Raw genomic sequence first — 20,517 nt, 5'->3', positions numbered from 1 at the left:
TAAAGCTTTTGTTCTTGATTTGAGAGGACTTGTTTAAAAAGTTTCTAAAGAGAGGGAGCATCTAAACTCTTTCAGTTTTGAAATGTTTCTGATTTGAGCCATTATTTCTGAGGTTAAATCAGTGTCAGGTGTGTCTCTGGCTTCACCTGAACCTCGTTCCAAAAAGGTCTGTTTGGTTGTCTGTAAGACATCAAGTCTCCCACCGGGGGTGTTATAGCTCACCGAGTGTCACTTCATAGTGTGTATGGCACCCCCCCACCAAGTGGCTAATGAGGTCAAATGACAAATTACACAGTCAGTTTAACCCAAAGGCTTGGGGCCTCTAACAAAGAACAGCTTGTAGAGAGTTTTTTAGCCCAAATCCAGGACACCTGTGAGGCAGTAGGTCACTGTTTCCTTCATGCCTGATTGGATTGGACAGGATGGCAGAGTAAAAGACATACAGAAGAAACCTTAAGAGAAAAGATCTGCTGATGAGGACAAAAAAAATCACTTGCGTATAGCTACTCTAAATATTCTAACTCGAGCAGAAATGTGCGGAGCAGGCGTAACGTTTCAGCAGACGTTTAGGTTCACAGCCAGTGCAGTCGCCCCTCATGGGCTGAGATTAATTGCTGGATGGATAAAGCCACAGTGATTGGCAGATGTGTTGCAGCATTGAGAGGACATGAGAGAGATGAATGTGGAGCAGTTCAAAGTGAAATTAGCAGAGTTCTTTGAATTCCTCAAAAAGAAATATGCTTGAATCAGACATTTGGAATTATTCTTCTGAGGTTGTGATTAATGCTTGCGGAAATATTAACAACACTGGACGATTCGTAGGTTTCACAGGTGTCCAGAGTTTTGTTCTGACTTTGCTTTCATTTGGAGACAAAGACTGAGACCCAAGCTGTTCCGCTAGAAATGTATAATGTATTAAAGGGGGAGTTGGGATTGCTCTCTGTAGCTGCAGTTGTCTTTGTTCTGCATTGTTGTGTTAGCAGGGGAATGTTAGCACACTTTGGCTAACTCATAGCTTCATATTGCACATAAGTTGACACAGAATGACTGTCTGATCTAAACACACATGTGACATCCAAATAAGCAGTGAGTAGGCGGTCTCCTTTCCTCCAGTCCTAACAGCTTTATACGCAAGTTCATTAAGTCCATTATGTAAACACGGCTCCGACAACAGTACAGCTGGCAAGACTCACACTTCTCAGTCATTGTAGACAGTCATGACTCAGAGAGACATACACTTGGATATACTTGATTTCTGCTGTATTTATGTGTAGGATGTCACACATTCTCCTTCTAACTAACAACGTCTCTTCTAACCCTGCATTGTGTTATAAATGTTTCATATTCATGGCCTCCCTCTGTGGATGTGAAGCAACCGATCACATTTGACCAGGTGGATGTTCTAACTTTCTGGGCTCTTAGGAAACACAACGGTACACAACGGATTGCAACGGTAAAAAAAAAAAAGCTCTTTTCCTCAATCGTGTATATTTGTAGACTAAGTTGAATGTTGAATGGTCAAAACAAACAATTAGATGACTTTGGAAATATGAAATTCTAAAAGATTAGAATAAACCATACATTCATAATTTAAGAAAAATAATTCAAATGGAAAATTTAATTAAGGTGAAAATATTAATTTATTGATGCCCTTCTACAATTTTAAGTCAATATACGATTTTGCACAACTGGCAAGTTGTACATTCTGAGAAACTGATATTACCAAATACATTTTCCTTGCATGCATTTTTCACACTTTCCCACCCAATCATCCTCATTTTGCAGAATGAAGACGATTCAGTACTGTTCATGGAGGAAGCAAGAGAGAGAGAGGGAGAGAGAGAGAGAGAGGGCACAGGGCTTTAAAATGGCATGCTGTATTGCAAAAACTAACAAAGGCACCTCAACAAATATTCAGCCACATGTAGTTTATGGCCTATCATCTGATGGAATTATTTTCCCAGCGGCTCCAGGTGCAGGGACAGGATAAAGGCAGTCTATCACCAGAGACCCAGACAGCTAATGCAGCATAAAAAGCAGCTCAAAATGTGCCCATGGTTTGAGCTACCCTTTCTTGTAACCGGGTCTAGCATAATAAATTACAAGGCGCCTTGAATGACAAATTGTGGGTTTTTTTTGTTTTTTTTGGGGGGGGAGCAACAAACTTCTCAATGCATCACTAATAAGGTTAATTTGAGTCCCAGTGGGCAGTAGGCATTAGCTTTGGTGTTTATCTGCTTTAGCAATGTCCCCTCTGAAACTGACAAAAAGAAGCAGTGCTGGCAGTGTCATTAGAACGACACTAAGTGGATGGGGAATGCCCAATTCACTCTTCAGTACCTTGCCAATTGAACAGGATGCAATCAGAAATTACTTTTTGTTTCATCAATGGTAAGAGATGCTTGTTGTGATTGTTGTTTTGCACATTTTAATGGTTATGTGCGTGCTGCATGTTAAATGTATGTTTCCAAACATCGATGTCCCATTTCCCTAATCTGATTACAATTACTAATTTAGGTTATGGCCGACACAGCACAACAGTTATCTCCGGCCAAACGGTAGACTTCCTTAATTAAAAATGGCAGACTTTGAGACTGCTGCCGAATGAATAATTCTCCAAGACGCTCCCAACCCCTCAGCATCATTCAGTCAAACAGTTTATATATGCCAGAGAGCTAAACCAGAGGCTGCTGTTAAATTCACCAGGGCTACTGTTGCATACAGTGGGCCTGATAAGCCTCATTTGAATAATTCCCATATAGCTCTGCTGCTTTATCTCTGAGTTTACCCATCACAAACGTGCGCTGTGGTGCTTATAAAGTTGTCAAACGACACTGTTAATCAATTGCAAACTTTGGGCCCTGCATTGTATTTTGGCGCAGATACTCTTCACAGTCTCTCTGATTAGAAGACCTCTTTTAGCTTTTGCCTTTGCAGGAAAAATTGCCTTTTTAATTTCTTTACAGCCGTGTCTTCGTTACATTTGTGAATTTTGTTGAAAGCAAGCCAGCCACCCTACACAGTCGGCATTCTAGCTTCATGGGAATTGATTGTATGTTTGCAAAAAAAAAAAAGTGACTGGCTAAGCTCCAGCTCTTGTTTTGTGTTGTTGTTGTTTTTGTGGTTGGGGGGGGGGGGAGTGTCTAAATCTGAAGTTTCAATTAAATCCTTCTGTATAACAGATTAGTGGGAGCCTATTAGTTTAAAAGAGTTGTGAGATTTTCCACTCCCCCATCTGTTCTCAAAGTCACCATGACAGTGACAAAGTCTGCAAAGACCTGCTGCTAAACCAAATACTTTCAGGGTTATTGGAGGCTGATCTTGGAAATCTCAAGGAGGTTAATGAACCACAAGACACCATACATATTTCAATGAAATTGTAAGTTAACCAGTGAAATTAAACTAGGGGGGGGCACAAGATTGCCTCTGCAACAACAGCATCTGAAGATGGATATTGTCTGCTTGGTGCCAAAACTATTTTGAGAGCCTGAGCCCCGGACTTGTCCCCGGGCAGCCTCTGATCTGCTTTGTCATCAGGTGTGAGAGCTACTAACACATCACACATACAGGCCAACATGCTGACACCTACAAGCAACAACACTTATATAGATCTTTGTGACTTTTGAGAATGAAGAAAAAGAGGAGAAAATCAAATTTACTATCACTCCATTTTTTTTGTACTAATCTGAAGAAAATGGAGCTATGGAGACACTCAGATGACATTCTTAAAAAACCTTAGAATTTAGATACACACTTTTGGGCTTTGCGGTATTTCTGGGCACAACAAATGAAAAGAGAAGTAATCACGTAAAAGCAGGAGTTTTAGGTGATTTTATTCACACACACAAAGCTTTGACCATTGACAAAATCGTGATGAAAGACATGCTGTGATGCTTCCAGGTGTTTAATGGTGTTGTTGTGGTCAATTTCAGTCTGTTGGTCCCCACGTTTACTCACGCTGATAGAGATGACGCACTGACATATGGCTTTTTTCTCTGTGTTTATTCAATTTCCTTACTCATTGCCTTTTCTGCTTACCTTTCCATTTTCGTTGCGCGGTGGATATGCGAGCTGAAATGAATTTTTATAGCGCGCAGCGCTTACTGTCCAAACGCAAATGAACAGAGCGCACACTCATTTCTTTGCCTAGTTTTTCTCATGCATGTGAATGCGTTTGTGTGTTGGATGGAGTCGTGTCCTGAAGAAGTTTCCACAGCGTGCGTCAAAAGTACGTGAGGCTCGTGGCGCATTGGACGGCAGTAGTGTAGAGTGAGCGGAAGGAGGAGGAGGCGGGAGATCATACATTAACTCCTGCTGGCTGCGGGGACTCTCCAGTTGAAAGGAGCCAAGCAAGAGGATGCACAGAGCATCACTGACTGCTTTTCTTTTCTTTTCTTTCTTTTTTTAAAAGCGAGTAATGAAACCCAGACGAAAATCCACTTGAATTGTTCTTGGCTACTCTGTGTTTTCCAAAGGATTTTACGCATCCGAAAAGAGTCAAGCAAATGCTGCGGAGATGAATGTTGCGTGGTTTTTTATGCTCCCGAAGGATCCCCTGTCCTGATAAAGGGACAAAAGAGGACAAAAACAAGGTTGTCCATTATTTTCCAAAAAAGGTTGCAAAGGTGGAGCGATTAGAGAAGGGCTGATGACGGGACTATTAATCCTTTCAGTGCATCAAAGGCACCAAAGGGTATTAGAAACGCTTGGATGGAAATCGGGCGCGTGTTTAGAACTGTTTTTGGTTCTATATGAAACTGGTGATTAGTTGCTGTGGCTCACCTGAAAGGATTTTCTCTGTGAACTAAAGATTTTAAAAAAGGAGTACAATTTGCTGTTTTTATCCACCGAAAGGTATGCGCGCTTTCCCGGCTTGAAAACTCTCATCTCAATCTTTTTTTTTCTCTTTAAGTATTCCCAGATCTAAATGGAATTAGTTGAGTCTGAAGCCGTTTGTGAAAGGAACAGACATGGTACATGGGCACAGCTTCCCTCACGGTAAGACATCTGTATTCATCAGCTGAAGCACACTTGGTCAAAGCTCTTAATGCTTGCTTTCATCTGAGAAGTACAGTAATCCTTAAATCGGCGTTAGGGACCCCCAGAGACACGAGCAACAGATAGAAAGTAAATATAGGATGTAAAAAAAACGTTTGTTATACAAAAGCAGATATGAGGAGGTGATATGGCAACCTGCTTCTAAAACCAAACTCCCCACTGCTGGGTCAGCACTTGAAGTTCCTGCCCCCCTCCCCCCATTGTGTCTTTGGTGCAAATAATTTTATTTGTGGTAATGATCATTTAGATGTTTTGAAAGCCAATTTGTCATTATGTTTATTTTATTTTTTGACTATTTAACTATTTCCCAGAATGTTATTCGTCAATCGCATAGGCCAAAGTTGCAGTAGGCTAGACATTTTAGACTTTTAGATTTGTTTGTTAAATAAGAAACATTTTTGTACTTTTATTATTTTACACTTGAGGCAATGTAGGCCCTAAGCTGTTCTGAGTGTTCTTCAAGGTTACAGTAAGCTAGTTTTAGCTGCAGAATACAGCAGCAAAAATCAAGATGTGCTCTACCAAGTGAACATTTCAGAAGAGACAACAAGTGTAATAAGTCACAATCAAATCAGCATGTTGTCTTTTTTCCTGTTCTTACAGTTGTTGCAAGTCTTCTCATACTTGGGTTGTCTGGGGCAACAAGGAAGGATCCAGCAGGTAAGCCTGATCACCAAAACCTCTTATTACTTTTTTTTTTGTCTCCATCAGTATGCCTCCCTTTAAAGTTTGCATGTCTTATTTGTCCTTTCCTGTTTGCTGGTTGTGTTTTAGTGAAAAACAATTCTGGAGTGAAGCCTGCGGGTCAATGTGGAACGTGGGTGAAGGAATCAGAAGGAGGGCTCTTTACGTCTCCCAATTTCCCAAACAAATACCCTCCAGACACAGAGTGTGTTTACATCCTTGAAGGTAAATGTTCCCTTTAAAGCTCAGTGGGCAGTGAAAGAAATCAGAGTAGTTATTCCCTGAAGCTCAATTGATTCAGGGGTCATTCTGGGCAGAATGAACCCTGTAACTTTTGGGGAAGTAACGAGATGGGTTTTTTATTAGGCTATTTTCTAAAAAGGAGGTGATCTAATAGTTCATTGATCAAGGAAGCTATTTGAAAAGGGTGAATTTGGGAGCCTTAAACAATTACAGCTATGGTGTTTTACAGATGAATCGAAAAAAACTGGCAGAATTAGATCTGTGTATCGATCGAGTTGGCGTGCTGATCATGAAACAGGTTGAGCGTTCATCAATGAAAGCATGAGTCATTTTTTACTCCCTGCTTTGTGTTTGGTAATTATTTTCAATATGTCTTCCAGCTCCCCCAAGGCAGTGTATCGACCTACACTTTGAGGAGAATTATTCCATCGAATCCTCTTGGGAATGTAAATTTGACAACATAGAGGTTCGGGATGGACCTTTTGGCTTCTCCCCAATGCTCGGAAGGTACTGCGGTCAGCAAAGCCCACCCGACATCAGGAGTAGCGGCCGATATCTGTGGATAAAATTTGTAACCGATGGGGAACTGGAAGCGGTGGGATTTTCAGCAAACTACAACTTCACTGCAGGTACCTAATTCTTTTCTGTCTCTTTGAGCACATATGTGCTTTGGAAGCCTGACAACGAGGCTCCAAACGAATAGCAAACTTCATCTAAGAACTTGTCTTTGTTGGAACTTCTTGAGTTTTATTGATTGTCTCTTTACACACAGTATTTCCATCTGCGATGTACTGCCATCGGTTGGGACACTCTTGTAGCAAGGCTGTTATTTCTTTTCTCTCCATGTCAGGAAAGATGTGGAGCAGTGTCAAAATTGAATTCAGTTCAGCAGCAACACTCCTCAGTTTACACAGTTGGGAAAGGCAAGAGCAGAGGAAACTAATCGGTATTGTCGAACACAATTGTGGCAATTATGGTTGAATGTAAAACCTTGGCTTTTCTAATTTCCCTAATCTTTATTGAGGCAGCATAAGGATTGATGACAAGTAGTCAAGGCATAGCTATGATTTAATACTCCTTCACCTACACTTGACTGGGTTTAATAACACTGTCAAGTTTTTTTTTTCCACGAGTTTCAGTATTTCAAGGCACAGTGCCACTGAATACGAACAGTACACCAATTGGCCTTCACATACACTGCACCCTCAGGGATTTCAGGGATATCATGCCACTGGAGATTTGAGTGTGTCATTGTTTGTAGGATGAATGCTCAGTCAGCACATTGACCTTTCATTCAAAATGCATGCTACTTGCTACAGGCTATTGAAAAGACAGCTTCTGAGATGAAGCGGGACTGTAGATTTATCTCTAAACGCCTTATGCGTGAGCTGCTATCCAGGAATCAGCATGGTGAAGCTCTTCATGGGGAATTACAGTGAACAAGTGCACTCGATAGGAATAAATTCTACTGAAGGTTAAAGTGGGGGCTCTCTATCAGGGATTATTAAGATGACTTACTGCAACCTTTCTGAGATTTGTAGATGCAAATTGGTGTAAGACTACACTAAGGTAAAACAGCTGTAGCTCAGTGAATTCAGAGTGAAGTGCCAAATGTGATCCCCCCCCCCCCCCCCCCCGTGCAATTCAGAGGGGAGCCGTAGAAGACACAGACAAAGCTCTCAAAAAGTAAAACATGAATCCACACATATTTCAAGGGAGTGTCAGACATTTTTCTCAGCTGAGGCATGAATCATTCAGCTGTGTTATATGAGTTGTCTTGTTTCATTCACGTTAAAGCTCCTCCCCAGAGTTTATAGCTGGTCATGAAACAGACTGAAATGTATACAGATGCCTTTCAATGAGTCAGTCAAGAACATCAGCGAAAATATTAATTACTTCTTTAAAGTTACTCTTAATGGCTGTTTCAACTGCCACCGGGCAGGTGTCACACGTGGAGCAGGGAAGCAAGGCAAAAGAGAACAGGTGTCCAACAACTGCACCTAAAGATGCTCAGGGTGTGAAAGTAGAGAGGGTTGAGCACATAACCAAAGCTAAAACATTTCAGCATGTTCAACACGTATGGAATAGAAGGAGTCGCTGATTTCAAAGGTTTAGTTAAAGTGCCACTCCCGCCCCATGTTCACATAAACCAGTCCATGTTCACGACACTTTACTGGTGGAAAGAAGTGGTAATTGCTGCACCTGTTCTTGGAACTAATAACAGACGGATGGACCTTCAGTGCTCTTTCTCACAGTATAGATCATTATACGACACTTCATCACTTGGCAGCGATCATCATGCATCTTTAAGAACCTCCTAAGAACCTCACAGACATGCAAGTTAATTATAAATATGATACAGTGCTTCTAAAGGCTGACGTTTTCTTTTCTGATATTTTAACATTGATCTGATTTTCAAATTATTAGATGTTTTTCATGTCCTTTTTGCTTCTTATTTTTCTTGATTTAGATTTTTTTTGTCCTCTCTTTTATAATTCTATAAAACTAGATGGAACAAATTCTAATTTGCACCACTGTCGGTTTTTGTGTTTTTTTTTAGTACTAAACTCGTGTCTAACCATAACCCCAAAAACAAGGTATGAACAAGAGCGTGACCCCTTTGTACTCTACTGTACTACTTACATGTGTGCAGGACAGAATCAGCCAAGAAACAGGATATACCACATTGTCCACTTACAGTTCCTCACGATAACTTTTACATTTGAGTTCAACTTTCTTGGGAATTTCTTATTTACATTTTATTCCAAAAATAAGGTAAGGTGGTTCACAGTGATATCATATTTTATTTGTAGAGTAAATGAAGGTGACACAGCACACTTGGCTAAATAAATCATAATAAAATCACTTTTACAAATACATTTAGGCATGAAGAAAACAACTCCAATAAGTTCTCATCCACTTTACCTTCTTTATACAATTTATTTTTTCAAATGAAGCTACTGTCACAAAGTCCTGGATGAATATGTTTGGTCAAGGGGAAACGATTTGCAAAAGCTTGTGTTCACCTCAGCTCACAAAGCACAGAGAATAGAACGTGAGTAATATCTCTATACTTCGCATACGGAAAGTTTTCCTAAGAAAAGTCAACAAATAGTCTTTGTGAGTCAAATTTGAGTTTGTAAGTATGCAAATAATGGAATCAATTGAGCTTCAGGGAATAACTACTCTGATTTCTTTCACTGCCCACTGTGCTTAAAGGGAACATTTACCTTACCAAAAATACATAAATATTGAACTAAACATGGAGGGAGATGTGCTATTTCTGTCGCTGATCGTCAGAGATGTGTGCTGACCACATTTGCTGTTGTGCATTATTGAACTATCATTTCTTATGCCTTCTTCTGGGGGGAGTCTCATGAAAATTTGCCAGCAGTAAAAAGAAAAAAAAAAAAGCGTCTTGCCTCTTGACCGGATAGGAAGTATCTGTGGCATATGATTTGCATAATTAAAGAAGATAAAAGTCTTGAATTCACTCAACTTGTTACTCTGAAATCTGGCGATGTGAAAAGTGTCTCACATCTGCGGCTGCTCTTCTAGCCGTGGTAATTCACACAGCTCTCGGCTGATGAATGGGAGAAGGAGAGAGAGGCAACAAAGGTGCCATGATTCAGCTCGTCTTACTCACTTTCCTCGGTCATATTAGGAGTGCAGATAGAGACACTCTGATGCGTTTCACATTCTGCCAGTGTCCTTTCAGAGCCTCGCGCACTCAATGACTAATACATATAGCGCAGCAATCAGTGGATGAAACAGAAGTGACGAGAATCCCACAGTTTTTGGTTTAGAATTACGATATACATGCTGACGTATTAAGCATAGCATTTCCTTTAACGTACACATGATGCATCAGAGGAAGGTAGAAATACTGCTGTAAGAGAACTGAACATGACTCTGAAGAGTGACTAGACAAACTTGGCTGCTCCAGTGATGTGATGTGCTATTTGTTTGTCAAACTAATTTCACCCAGATGCCTCACGCTTGTCTTTGTGTGCGTCACAGAACTTTAACAGCAGTTACTTCTGAAGAGAGTATTGAAGGCTTTTTTGGGGGGGGGATTAAGAAGGACATTGTGAATCATACATGATTCTGATTTAATTCAGCTACAAAGAATCAGTCCTTAACAATGTGGCCGTCTGGCACATTTGTGAATATATCCTTAGAAAGCTGGAGTGCTGCGAAGGGAGGCTCACCTACGTACTAAATGAGAAAACTCTGGAGATACCAACAGTTCTTCAATCCACTTGGGCTCCCTGGTGAACCACAGTCAGCGCTCATGAAGACCATATGTATGTCATAAGATAAGATAATCATTTATTCATCTCACAAACTGAAACATTTACAGTGTTACAGCAGCAATGCAGGATAGCAGAAGAAAAATCGTGCAAAAATTACATTAGATAAAAATATTATAATTTAAAAAAATAAGAATAGTTCTTAAAAAAAACAGCCAGTTACAGGGCTATTCTTGTTACTGGTATAGTTTGAACTCTATAATGCACACTGCATATAAGGGTGGACATGTTATTATATGTTATACAGAAGTGTCCATAAATTATTGCTGCAATGCAAAATGAAATAAAATCAGGTGGCAATGACATCTTATATCAAGATTATCCTTATCCTTATCCTTATCCTTATCACATTATGGTTGCACAAAAGTTAGGAGTGAATTGTCCAGTTTGTGGGTGTCTTTTGCGATCTCCTGGGAGCAGGCTTGGTTAAACAGTCTGACTGCAGCAGGAAGGAAGGACCTGCGCTATCTCTCCTTCAGACACCGAGGGTGACGAAGCCTGTCACTGGAGGAGCAGCCCAGTGCTGGTACAGTACCATGCAGGGTTACTTCTGTCATCCAAATATTTGCTCCAGTTAATGCTGTCTTGCCACTCTAGTCAACCAAAAAGAACAGTTTGAATTTACCCAAAATATACACATTCACTTTCTTATTGTAAGGTAGATGCAACATCATACACATTCTGTTGACACTGAACATGCTCTGTTTTTTTTATTTCATAGCGCCTCAGACAGAGAAACACTTAGATAAAGATCATATTTATTTTATAATTGATGAAGTCAGTTTACTTTCTTATCTAACTGAGGAGAAACATATTCCAAAAATATTCCTCTGAGTTCAAACTGATGGACCATTAACTAATCCCATTAAAACACTTAACAGTTAACTGAACAGAATATCCTAATTATACTGTAAAACAGTATGCAAAGCAGACTAAGTATATTGCAGAAGCAATATCCTGCCACTGTCCCTAAACAAGTAAAAGACACTTTTCCCAATTAATTGGGTAGATAAGAGTGGGAAAATAAACGTAGAAAAGAGAGGGTACATAGCAAACTGTCCGTGAGAAAACAAGTTTTGGAAGGAGCCTCAGGCCCAGTAAGTCACGGCATGTATTTCAATTTGCAAAATAATTCCTGCGATGACTTTATTTCTGTTGTCTCATCCATTCTGACTCTCTCATTATTCCTCCCAAATGTATTCATGATATTAAGACACACTCTCTGTGCTATGTGAGTGATTTGAATGGAAACAAAGCATTATGAGTCAAATTGAACTGTCTCTCATTGAAGCCAGTACAGTAAGAAGCTTCTAGTTGTTCAAAGCGCACGTCAAGTTGCCTGCAATTGGATTCCGATGATCTCTGGAGTTCGGTGACGAACCCATTGTGTGACGAGCAGCCTTATAGTACTGACAAATAATATAACATTGCTATAAAATAATTGAATTCAGCCTGTACAGGAGGGAAAAATTGCTGAGTGGAGGAACCATTGTGTGTTTTTCTGTGTGTGTGTGTGTGTGTGTGTGTGTGTGTGTGTGTGTGTGTGTGTGAGTGAGTGTGCGTAAGCTAAGGTGTTGAGGGATCTGAACAATGTTCTGCTGCTCAGATTGTCCGAGGGCGTCATGACCTCAGAACCCTGTGGACTGGTAGATTAAGTGGTGCTTCAGCACCTTAAGCCGAAGCCAAAGCAAATAAAAGCTGCAAGTTCTCCCCCTCCTGTTCTCAGCTCTCGGATCGCTCACTGTTTGCAGAGCGGAGACTTGGTGGCTCGGTGGGGAGGCAGAATGCACTCTGTGGAGTCTCAGGCAGTGTAGTCATGGACTTTTATATGTAATGTCAGTCAGGGATTAAAATGATCTATTATTACAAAGCATATTCATGGCACCCAACAGGTGCTGGACTGCTTTGTAGATGTGACATACATCTCTATTGTGTTCGTTTACTCATTTAGAGTTAAAATATGGAGTCAATGTATGAGGCCTAAAAAAAACCTGAAAGGAATTGGATTTTTAAAACATAGATTTTATCATGCATTATTTTCTTCTGTATTTATTTTAAACCTCGAGAGGTTGTCAAGTGTTGTGGTCGGTAATGTTGGACCTTACTCTTACATTTGTAAACTAAATGCAAACAAATTTGCGTGAACACAAGTTGAATAAAAATGGATCCTCTTTTCTTTCTGGAAGGAAACTGTGGAATGGAAACTGGTCAGCATGCTGATCAGGCTCGTGTGTTCCCTGAGGCAAGTCTCAGTGGCTCTGCTACTTTATGTTTTCCACTATCAAGAATCCAGGCCATGATTAATGAATCTAAAGCCAGGATGACGCTGATTGATCTACTGTAAATGCCTTACAGTCTTATCGAGCTCTAACTGGACTAAGAATCTTTTTGGAATCAAATCAGTCAAATGGCATTTAGGATTATAGCGGGAACAGGATATATGGGCCCATCATAAAGAAGGCAGAGCTGTGAGATTGAACTTAGATGAGCTCAAACTGGAAAATTGAAAATTGAACTGTAGAGATTGACTCTTTGCTCTTGGAAGGATACTGATTTGGGCTGTGCTATAATTGAGGCTGGACAGAGAGTTCAACCACTTCCTCATTTTACATCTGCTTCCAAAGGCTCAATCGGTGGCAGCCATTGGCATTTAAATGAGAGCAATTTCTGAATTGTATCCTCTGTACTGCCAGTACGAATCTTCAAAAAAAACAAAAAACAGTTTGTAGAAGGCATATTTTAACTTGTGATTTCAGTGAAAGCCATTATTCTTCAGGATGGCTGTTGGCCATATTTTAGTGCAGAACTGAACATAGACTTCTGTTAAAGGCGTCGTTGGTAATTCTGTAAAAAACTGGCATGATTTTGGCATGCAAACTGGCATGACTCTCTCTACCCATGGGGTAGAGAGACAGTGACAGTTGGGCATTGGCTCAAATGTGAATTTATACATTAGCCTTGTTGTTGTCTTGTTAGCTTCCTTTCTGTATGGTTTATTTGATAGAGACGGATACAACTAGACAAACTAAAAACAACCATCCAATGCAAGTATCATAGTGTCTTTAGAGTGTGTATGTTCCATAACCCAGCCTCAAGAGCACACTTAACAAACTGCAGGATTTTGCACTTCTGCATTAGCTTAATTTTTTAAAGACCGGAGGATACAAGACACATCTAGCTGTGTTTTAATAAGTTCAATCATTGTTGACTGTAAATGTAGACAAGTCCTAGTCTGTGCCTGGTCAAGAAAGCTGAATTCTCCTGCTGCTAATTACACACCCCATGATCCATGCAACTGGAGCAGACTATAGATTTCAGGTACAAATACTTTGAATAAATACAGCTAAAACCTCAGTCAGGTGAAAAACTGTAAAATGCGCCCTCTTCCAGCATTTCATATTTTTTTTATGAATGTGAATACATAAAGGGAAAAGATGACTAAACTGAATGTTGAATCCATAATCTGGGTGATCTTTGGAGATAGGTGCTCCAGAAAAATGTCCATCAGTTTTCTACTAGAAAGTTCAATGCAAAACAAAATAAAAAAAATGTTAATTTTTGTTTTGTTTTTTTTAAAGTGTAAACATCAAATCTCTCCTGAACTACAAAGCAACATCTTTAATCTGTTCAGATGGGAAGCAGGCAGTACGGTTGTAGAATCACAAGACCTACGTAGCTCAAACAGAATTCCCATCTTCTTGGAAACAGTTTTGTGAGATGTAGTCTGTCTGTTTTCCAAATACTGCCCAACCTGAAATCAAATAAGACGTTTTGAAATACTCTTTTCCATGCTGGTGAAGCACCTAAGGCCCTGGGAGTAAAATTTCATTTTCCCTTTCATCGAAGCATTGTCGTTTTTTTTTTTTTTTCTTTTCAAAGACGCAGGAAAGGTAGATGAAATTCATAAGTAGAAATGGAGAGAGAGAAATCTCCTGTGGTGCATTTTTCGGCTGTTCTTCCAAGTTCTCTGTGTAGAGCACATTTGCTGGAATGAGCCACTTGCATGCCGTCACTCTTCATAAATCACACAGAGACCTCCCTTCCAATGTTTTGCTCTAATGCTTATTGTCATTAATGCTCCCTACAGTGACAGTCTCAGTGCGTGTAAGTTTTCTCCCTGATTGTTTCTACTGCCTACTGTCTTCCTTATTGTTAAGGCTATGTCTTTTCTCTGCTGGAAGACTGCGTAGGTGTACATTAGTCACAGAGTTGGTATTCTCCTCATGTGTAATGCAATTTTCCCCAAAGAAAACCTATCACATGAAGGGCCTTGGGAGTGAAAAAACAACCAAGCCTCTGCTGGTGTTTGTTTTTCATATAACTGTTCAGCGTCTCAGTCTTCCTGTGCAGCTCCTTATCTGTCTTTGTGTGTGTTTGAGTTATGGTTGACCACATCAATCTCATTCACAAAGGGGCTCCTTGGCTTGCTGAAGAGACCCTTCCTCCACAGTGCCTCTGCAAAAAGAGATGGATGGAGTGAGTTAGCATTGCAGGCACACCTCTTGCAGCTGTGGAAGAGGTCGGTCGCACCCTCGCTCTCCTTACTCATCTCTATATGTCTCTCTGTTTTCAGCCAACACTGCCTCCTTTCTCCTCTCTTTGCTTCTGACATAACTGGCTCACGCACATTTGTTCACCTTGGCACACATGTTTAAAATGCCTTTTGTGATGCTCTAGAAAACTCAGCTATCCACCCCTTAAGGAGGAGTTGGAGACAACCTCCTTCTTGTTATTCTGCGATGATTTCTGTCGCAGTGTTAACTTTGCAGGCTGCGTACAAAGTTAAAGTAACAGTGTGTGAATGTAGGGGGATTGCTGAAAAGGAAATGTCTGGGGGAAAAGTTTAATAAGAGGATCATTTAGCAAACGAACCCCCAGGTGAGTGGAGCTTGTTTTGTAGTGGAAAAAAAAAGCTGCACAATAAAATTGCTGCTAAAACTTAAAGCTTAAGACATTCTTTACAGATACAACTTAACTCTCTGTTCCAACTTTGAAAAACTTTACTCATTGCAGCCTTTATGAAATAGACATTATCTTTTTGAAATTATTACAAGGGTAAAAAGCTTTCTACCATTCATTTGAACATTTTTTTGATAGTGTCTTTGAAACAATTGGTTTTCTCAAAACATTTAGCTACACACTGTCTAATAATAATAATTAATAAACCCTACCCTGTGAGCTGAGGTAGGGTTTTGTGGTATTTGCAAGACTTCACTGATACATATCATCATTAATGGGTTATGATTCAATATATCACTGATAAGAAATAATGAAAATCGATTCAAGTATTATGCTAAAAATGTTAGCGCAACCGTCAAATTATAAACACCACAACGTACATTTTATTGGGTTAGAGATCTGAATAGTTGCATCTAGACTTTCACTTATCACAGCCCTTGTAACATCAAACATCATAGTACTGCTTTCTTTGCAACCTGCACCAAGGAAATATGGTGTCACTATCTTGGCATGGGAACTACTACAATGTTTCCCAGTGCAGTGTTCCTTAAAATTGATACAGTATCACAAAACTTAACATCCAGATACTCAAAAGAGTTGTTCATTTCTAACACTCCTGAAGTCTTCAGGTCATTCTTTATAACAAAAACAAAAATTCCATGCTTATGTCAAATTTGCAGTACCACTGTCTGTTGTTCCTTCACCTTAAAACCATTCAAATCTTGCCCCACTTCTACTCCTCGTCTCTCCCTCCTCTGACATCACAACGTGCTCCTTCCCTCCTTGTTGGCAGTAAAGTCCCGGGAACGAAATGTTCACCTGCTTATCAGACAACGAGCACTCACTCAGGGGACAATCCAGCCAGAGTTTATCACTCCGTGGAACTTAACTCACAGGATGGCTGATATTTATGTCCTTTTGGCTGTTTGAGCCGATCCCAGCCAATTACCTGGCAGATCAATCAGGGGCTATTTCTGCCTCCTGCCTCCTCTGTGGCAGTTTGTTAGACGGGCCTGCTGTTCAGCTGCAGATGCTGCAGGGGTCAGGGCACAGAGATGCTTTAGCTGGAAGTACGCGTGCTGGGTATTGAGTTGGTTTTGTGGCCTGGTTCGGGGATTGTTTGTATACACACACAACAACATGCGTGCTAATACCCATTTGTGTTTTGGCCATGTTTGTTTGTGTGTCTTATCTGTACCGGGATCTTGGCTGCTTTCCTATTCAAACCCACATGTCTTTCCTGTACTACATCCACAATAGAGCCACCCACCTATTGTGTATTCACAGTGTTCGCTACATTGTACACATGGCGCGTATGGTCCCTGCTCTCGCAACTGCATTAGAAATTAGCTGGCTTGTTGAAAGTGTGTGTTTTTTATACCTCCCCTCCCTTTCTTTGTAGGTATAACAGCTCGCCTAAGGCTCTTTGTTTCATTAGCCTATCACTGCGGAGGAGCATCGTCTGTCACGCTGTGAGCATGACTCTCTCCATTATGCCGTATTAGACAGCAATGAGATTGAGCTGTGTGTTTTATCTCTGCATACGTTGAGGCTTCAAGGCTGGGGAATGTCTTGAAGAATTATTCTCTTAAGGATTGACTGGAAAGGTCTTTTTATGTTTTTTGGAACAGGATTGTTTGCATGCGCCTGATTTGTGCTATTATTTCAGGGACATCACAGGACTGATTGTTTGATATGCTTTACAATTTGGTTTCTTTTGTTTCTTTCTTCTCCTGAGTGTGATACCTCATAAGGGAGTTCTCTTTATTAATATAAACTGACAAAGCCTGTGATTTTTTGATATTCTGGATGTCTTACACCCCATTTTTTGCCAATTGTTCGGACTTTGCACTCCCAGAAAATCATTTTAGGCTCTGTTTATATCTTGCATTAACATCCATCATGGGTGATCTTATAGCACGTGAATGAGTTCACGCCAGGTGTGAATGAACCCCGAATGCATACTAAGGATGGATTGAGATCTGACAACTTAGACCACATATGGAGCATGTCTGGCACACATTTATCCAGATTGGTTTGGTGGTAGAGACGCTCATGCATCCTGTTCAGCATTAAGGACTGCTCCCTCAACTGGGAGAACAATGCTGCCTCCCACTGGGTGTAAACGATGACTCATTCTTTTTAAACAGGCAGGTGCTTATGAGGTGGGCAAGTGAGAGCCAAATTCAAGTGCTCAAAGAAGACCCATTAATGCGAAGCATAAACACAATACTTAAGTGCTATCCATCTAATATCCAATATCCCAGGATAGATGTTAATGCAAGATATAAACAGGGCCTTAGAGCACTCTTATTCAAAAGGGACATAGATCACATTTGGCATTTTGATAATCTGATAGGTAATATCTATCTCTCGGTTTACTGCTAGGGGAGCAATATCAACAGTAGAGAAGGGCAAGAAAAATGATAGGATTATGAAATGTGGGGTAATCCTCTGAACATTCTGAGCAATAAAACATTGTTTGAGCCAAGCCAAGCCAAGCGGACACCTGCAACAATATATGTTGCTACCTTATAGGAAATGAAATGAGTTGATTGTACATTTTCAGGAAATGAAAGAGCAGCCGGGGTCGTATAGCAGCTGTTCAGGTCTGTGCACTGGTGGGACCGTGTTGAAGGGTTAATGCAAAACATTACTGTTTGATGTGTTTAGAAAAAGCCATGACAAGTGGTTTTGGTTTACAACTGCCTGTAATTCAATGGCTCTCCTCAGCTCTGTCATATTTTTTATATTCTACAGCATTGTAGGGCTAGATATTAAATGGAATAATAATGGACCGTAAAAGAAACAGAGAAGTCAATGCCACACTGTTTTTAGTTCATTTCTAACCAAATTTGAAAAGTCAAGAGGTACAGAGGCTAATTTTTACACAGGACACACTTGGATCTCCTGCTTCCAATATTTTTTCCACTACCTGTGGGGGAGGGATTGCTATTGCACCCAATGGATCCCTTATGTGGGCTTATAGGCATCTTAACATTTCTTCAAGGATAGACCATGGTAACATTTGAATGTTCACCGTTTGTCCTAAAGGTTTCATGTGACATTCCCTGGAGGCGTGAAACAGATTGCACAATGTTCTTTGCAGGTGCTCGGGTTCCCTTTAAGCCGAAGGTGCCAAGCATTTGCTCAGCCTGGAAACCTTGAGTCACCAGTGCTGAAAGACCTGTCAGGGTGACGGCATAACAAACATTAACACATTCTTAGCAAGGTGTCGTTTTCTATCAGCTTCTCTCGCACACTTCGTCTTCTTCCATCCCTGTCGAAGATGAAATTGCTCACCCATCTGTGATAATTGCAGCGCAGGACGGTGCGAGGGGACATGTTTTTTTCCTCGTTACGCTACTGACTGTACATCGATGGTGTCCAGCAAGTCAATTAAGACCATTTTCTCCCATCGGTCGAGAGTCTCGTCAAGTCTTTTCTGGCAGATTGCCGAGAGCGAGAACCTGGAAAAGTCAGGAAGTCAATAATGTGCGTTCATCTCTGTTTGTCCCTCAAACAAACACTAACCGCCTCCTGTACAGCTCGGGCTTTCTGGCATTTCATTTTCCATTTGGCAAGCTCGATTAATCACAGCACTCCTATACAATGCGATGCACGTGGCCCCCCCACCGCTGCTGGCTCTCATTATTCCCCGACGCTTGGAAATGAACAGCAAGCAGAGGCAGAGCGAGAGCGAGAAGAGCGCAACAGCTTCACTCTTTTTTAACGTACTGTGCATGTGCAATGCAAAGAGACCAAGACAGATGGAAAAGGAAAAAAAAAAAAAAAAAGAATTTGTCGATACAGAGAAAGATTTGGATTGCTGTGAATAGGTTATGGCGGCACTGTGAGAGAGACAGATAAAACATTGGTGCTGTTCCATGTCCCTTCAAGGCTCGGCTTCTATCTGAATATTCATTGAGCTGACACTGGCTTTTTCTCGCCACCGTCTATAAAACGATGCCAATTGGCTTTTACCTTGTGGCCTCTAATAAGCCTCTGCGCCTAGCATGCATACAAACGACTCTCCGTAATGCACAGACACACTAAATGATTTCTGATGTCAACAGCCTGCAAACAGCTCGACAAACACACTATAAGATCACACCTTTTTCTCTGTCACAGTTGTTTCTACATCTGCAGGACTGAAAGCAACATGTGCTGACTTTATTTCCCTCTATGCCTGCACTTTGATTGTTTATCCATTTGATCTGCTGCAGTGGGATTATAAAAATGTTTTTGGAAATCTTTCAGTTTTTCCAGAAACTAGATTATTCATCCATCAAAGTGTTTTATTTAATTTTTGTTTTTTCAGATATGATCACAGATTGAGAGGTTTACAGCAAAGCCACTGCCATTACATTGTCTTTTGGACTGAGCAGACGCATTAGCTGCTTACAATACTGAGGGGAAATCATTTTATGCGAGAAAATCTGCATACTTTACAATCACAAGAGAAGTAACGGCTGTTATTATGAAAGATTAAAGATAGCTTTGATACGTTCTTTTTGTGCACAAGCATTGAGTTTGGCACATGCAAAAATACATGGATGATCTTGTTGTGCGTCCTGATATGCAAAGAGGAATTTTCTCATCCAGGGCTTGAAGGCTCAAATCTGTATGCTGCTCCTTATCTCTGCACACAAACACAGTGGACCTCTACTGAGCTGCAACATCTGAACCCTCACATCAAGAAATCCTTTTCATTTAGCTCTCCTGTTTGTTTGCTGAAGTGACGTTCGCTCACACTTTGTATGCTGCGTGTTTGCGAGGAAAAGAGCTCAAAATACTCTGGGGTTTATCTTCATGTGAAGTATACATTAAACACAGTGATGTGCACATGCAGTATTGTCACACGCACAAACACACACATTATTCAAAACCACCCTCGCCATGTGCAGTAATCCTGAATATTCAGGCATAATCCTTCCGGGGCTCTTCTGGTTAGATGTAGAATTGAAGTGAGATTGAAATCAACATCACTTCCCTCGATAGCTGTGTGCCACCAGGACATCATTTTCTTTTTTCTTAAATTGGAAAAGGTTAGATCGAATCTTTGAGGCTTTGCCGAGAATTTTGTCGCCCTCTGGGCCACACTTGATTTCCAAGTATTTCACAAGTCCACCGACTTCCTCTCCTGTTTGCGTCGGATAATTCACTGTTTCTCTTACTCTGTACCTCTGTGTTATAGGAGGTGGAGATGTGTGTAGGGTGCTGGTATGATTTCAAAGGCCTTTGACTTGTTGACCTATTT

The 20,517-nt window shown here is 40.6% G+C and overlaps 1 protein-coding gene across 3 annotated transcripts in view; it reads left to right on the top strand.

Moving 5' to 3' along the window:
* The first annotated feature begins 1,368 nt into the window (after positions 1-1,368).
* neto1l (neuropilin (NRP) and tolloid (TLL)-like 1, like) overlaps positions 1,369-20,517 on the top strand; it is a 65,452-nt gene continuing 46,303 nt past the window's right edge. The window contains exons 1-5 of one of the 3 annotated variants that reach the window (XM_079361352.1): positions 1,369-1,393; positions 4,913-4,998; positions 5,662-5,718; positions 5,833-5,967; positions 6,366-6,614. In XM_079361352.1, coding sequence (XP_079217478.1) covers positions 4,971-4,998; positions 5,662-5,718; positions 5,833-5,967; positions 6,366-6,614 — 469 coding nt within the window. In that variant the 5' untranslated portion in view covers positions 1,369-1,393; positions 4,913-4,970. Of the gene's footprint in view, positions 1,394-4,304; positions 4,999-5,661; positions 5,719-5,832; positions 5,968-6,365; positions 6,615-20,517 lie in introns of those variants that run through there. The other 2 variants (XM_079361353.1, XM_079361354.1) reach the window with 2 other exon arrangements.

This window comes from Symphodus melops (genome assembly GCF_947650265.1).
Source record: "Symphodus melops genome assembly, chromosome: 14".
NCBI lineage: Eukaryota > Metazoa > Chordata > Actinopteri > Labriformes > Labridae > Symphodus > Symphodus melops.
This window is presented reverse-complemented; position numbering and strand designations above follow the sequence as displayed.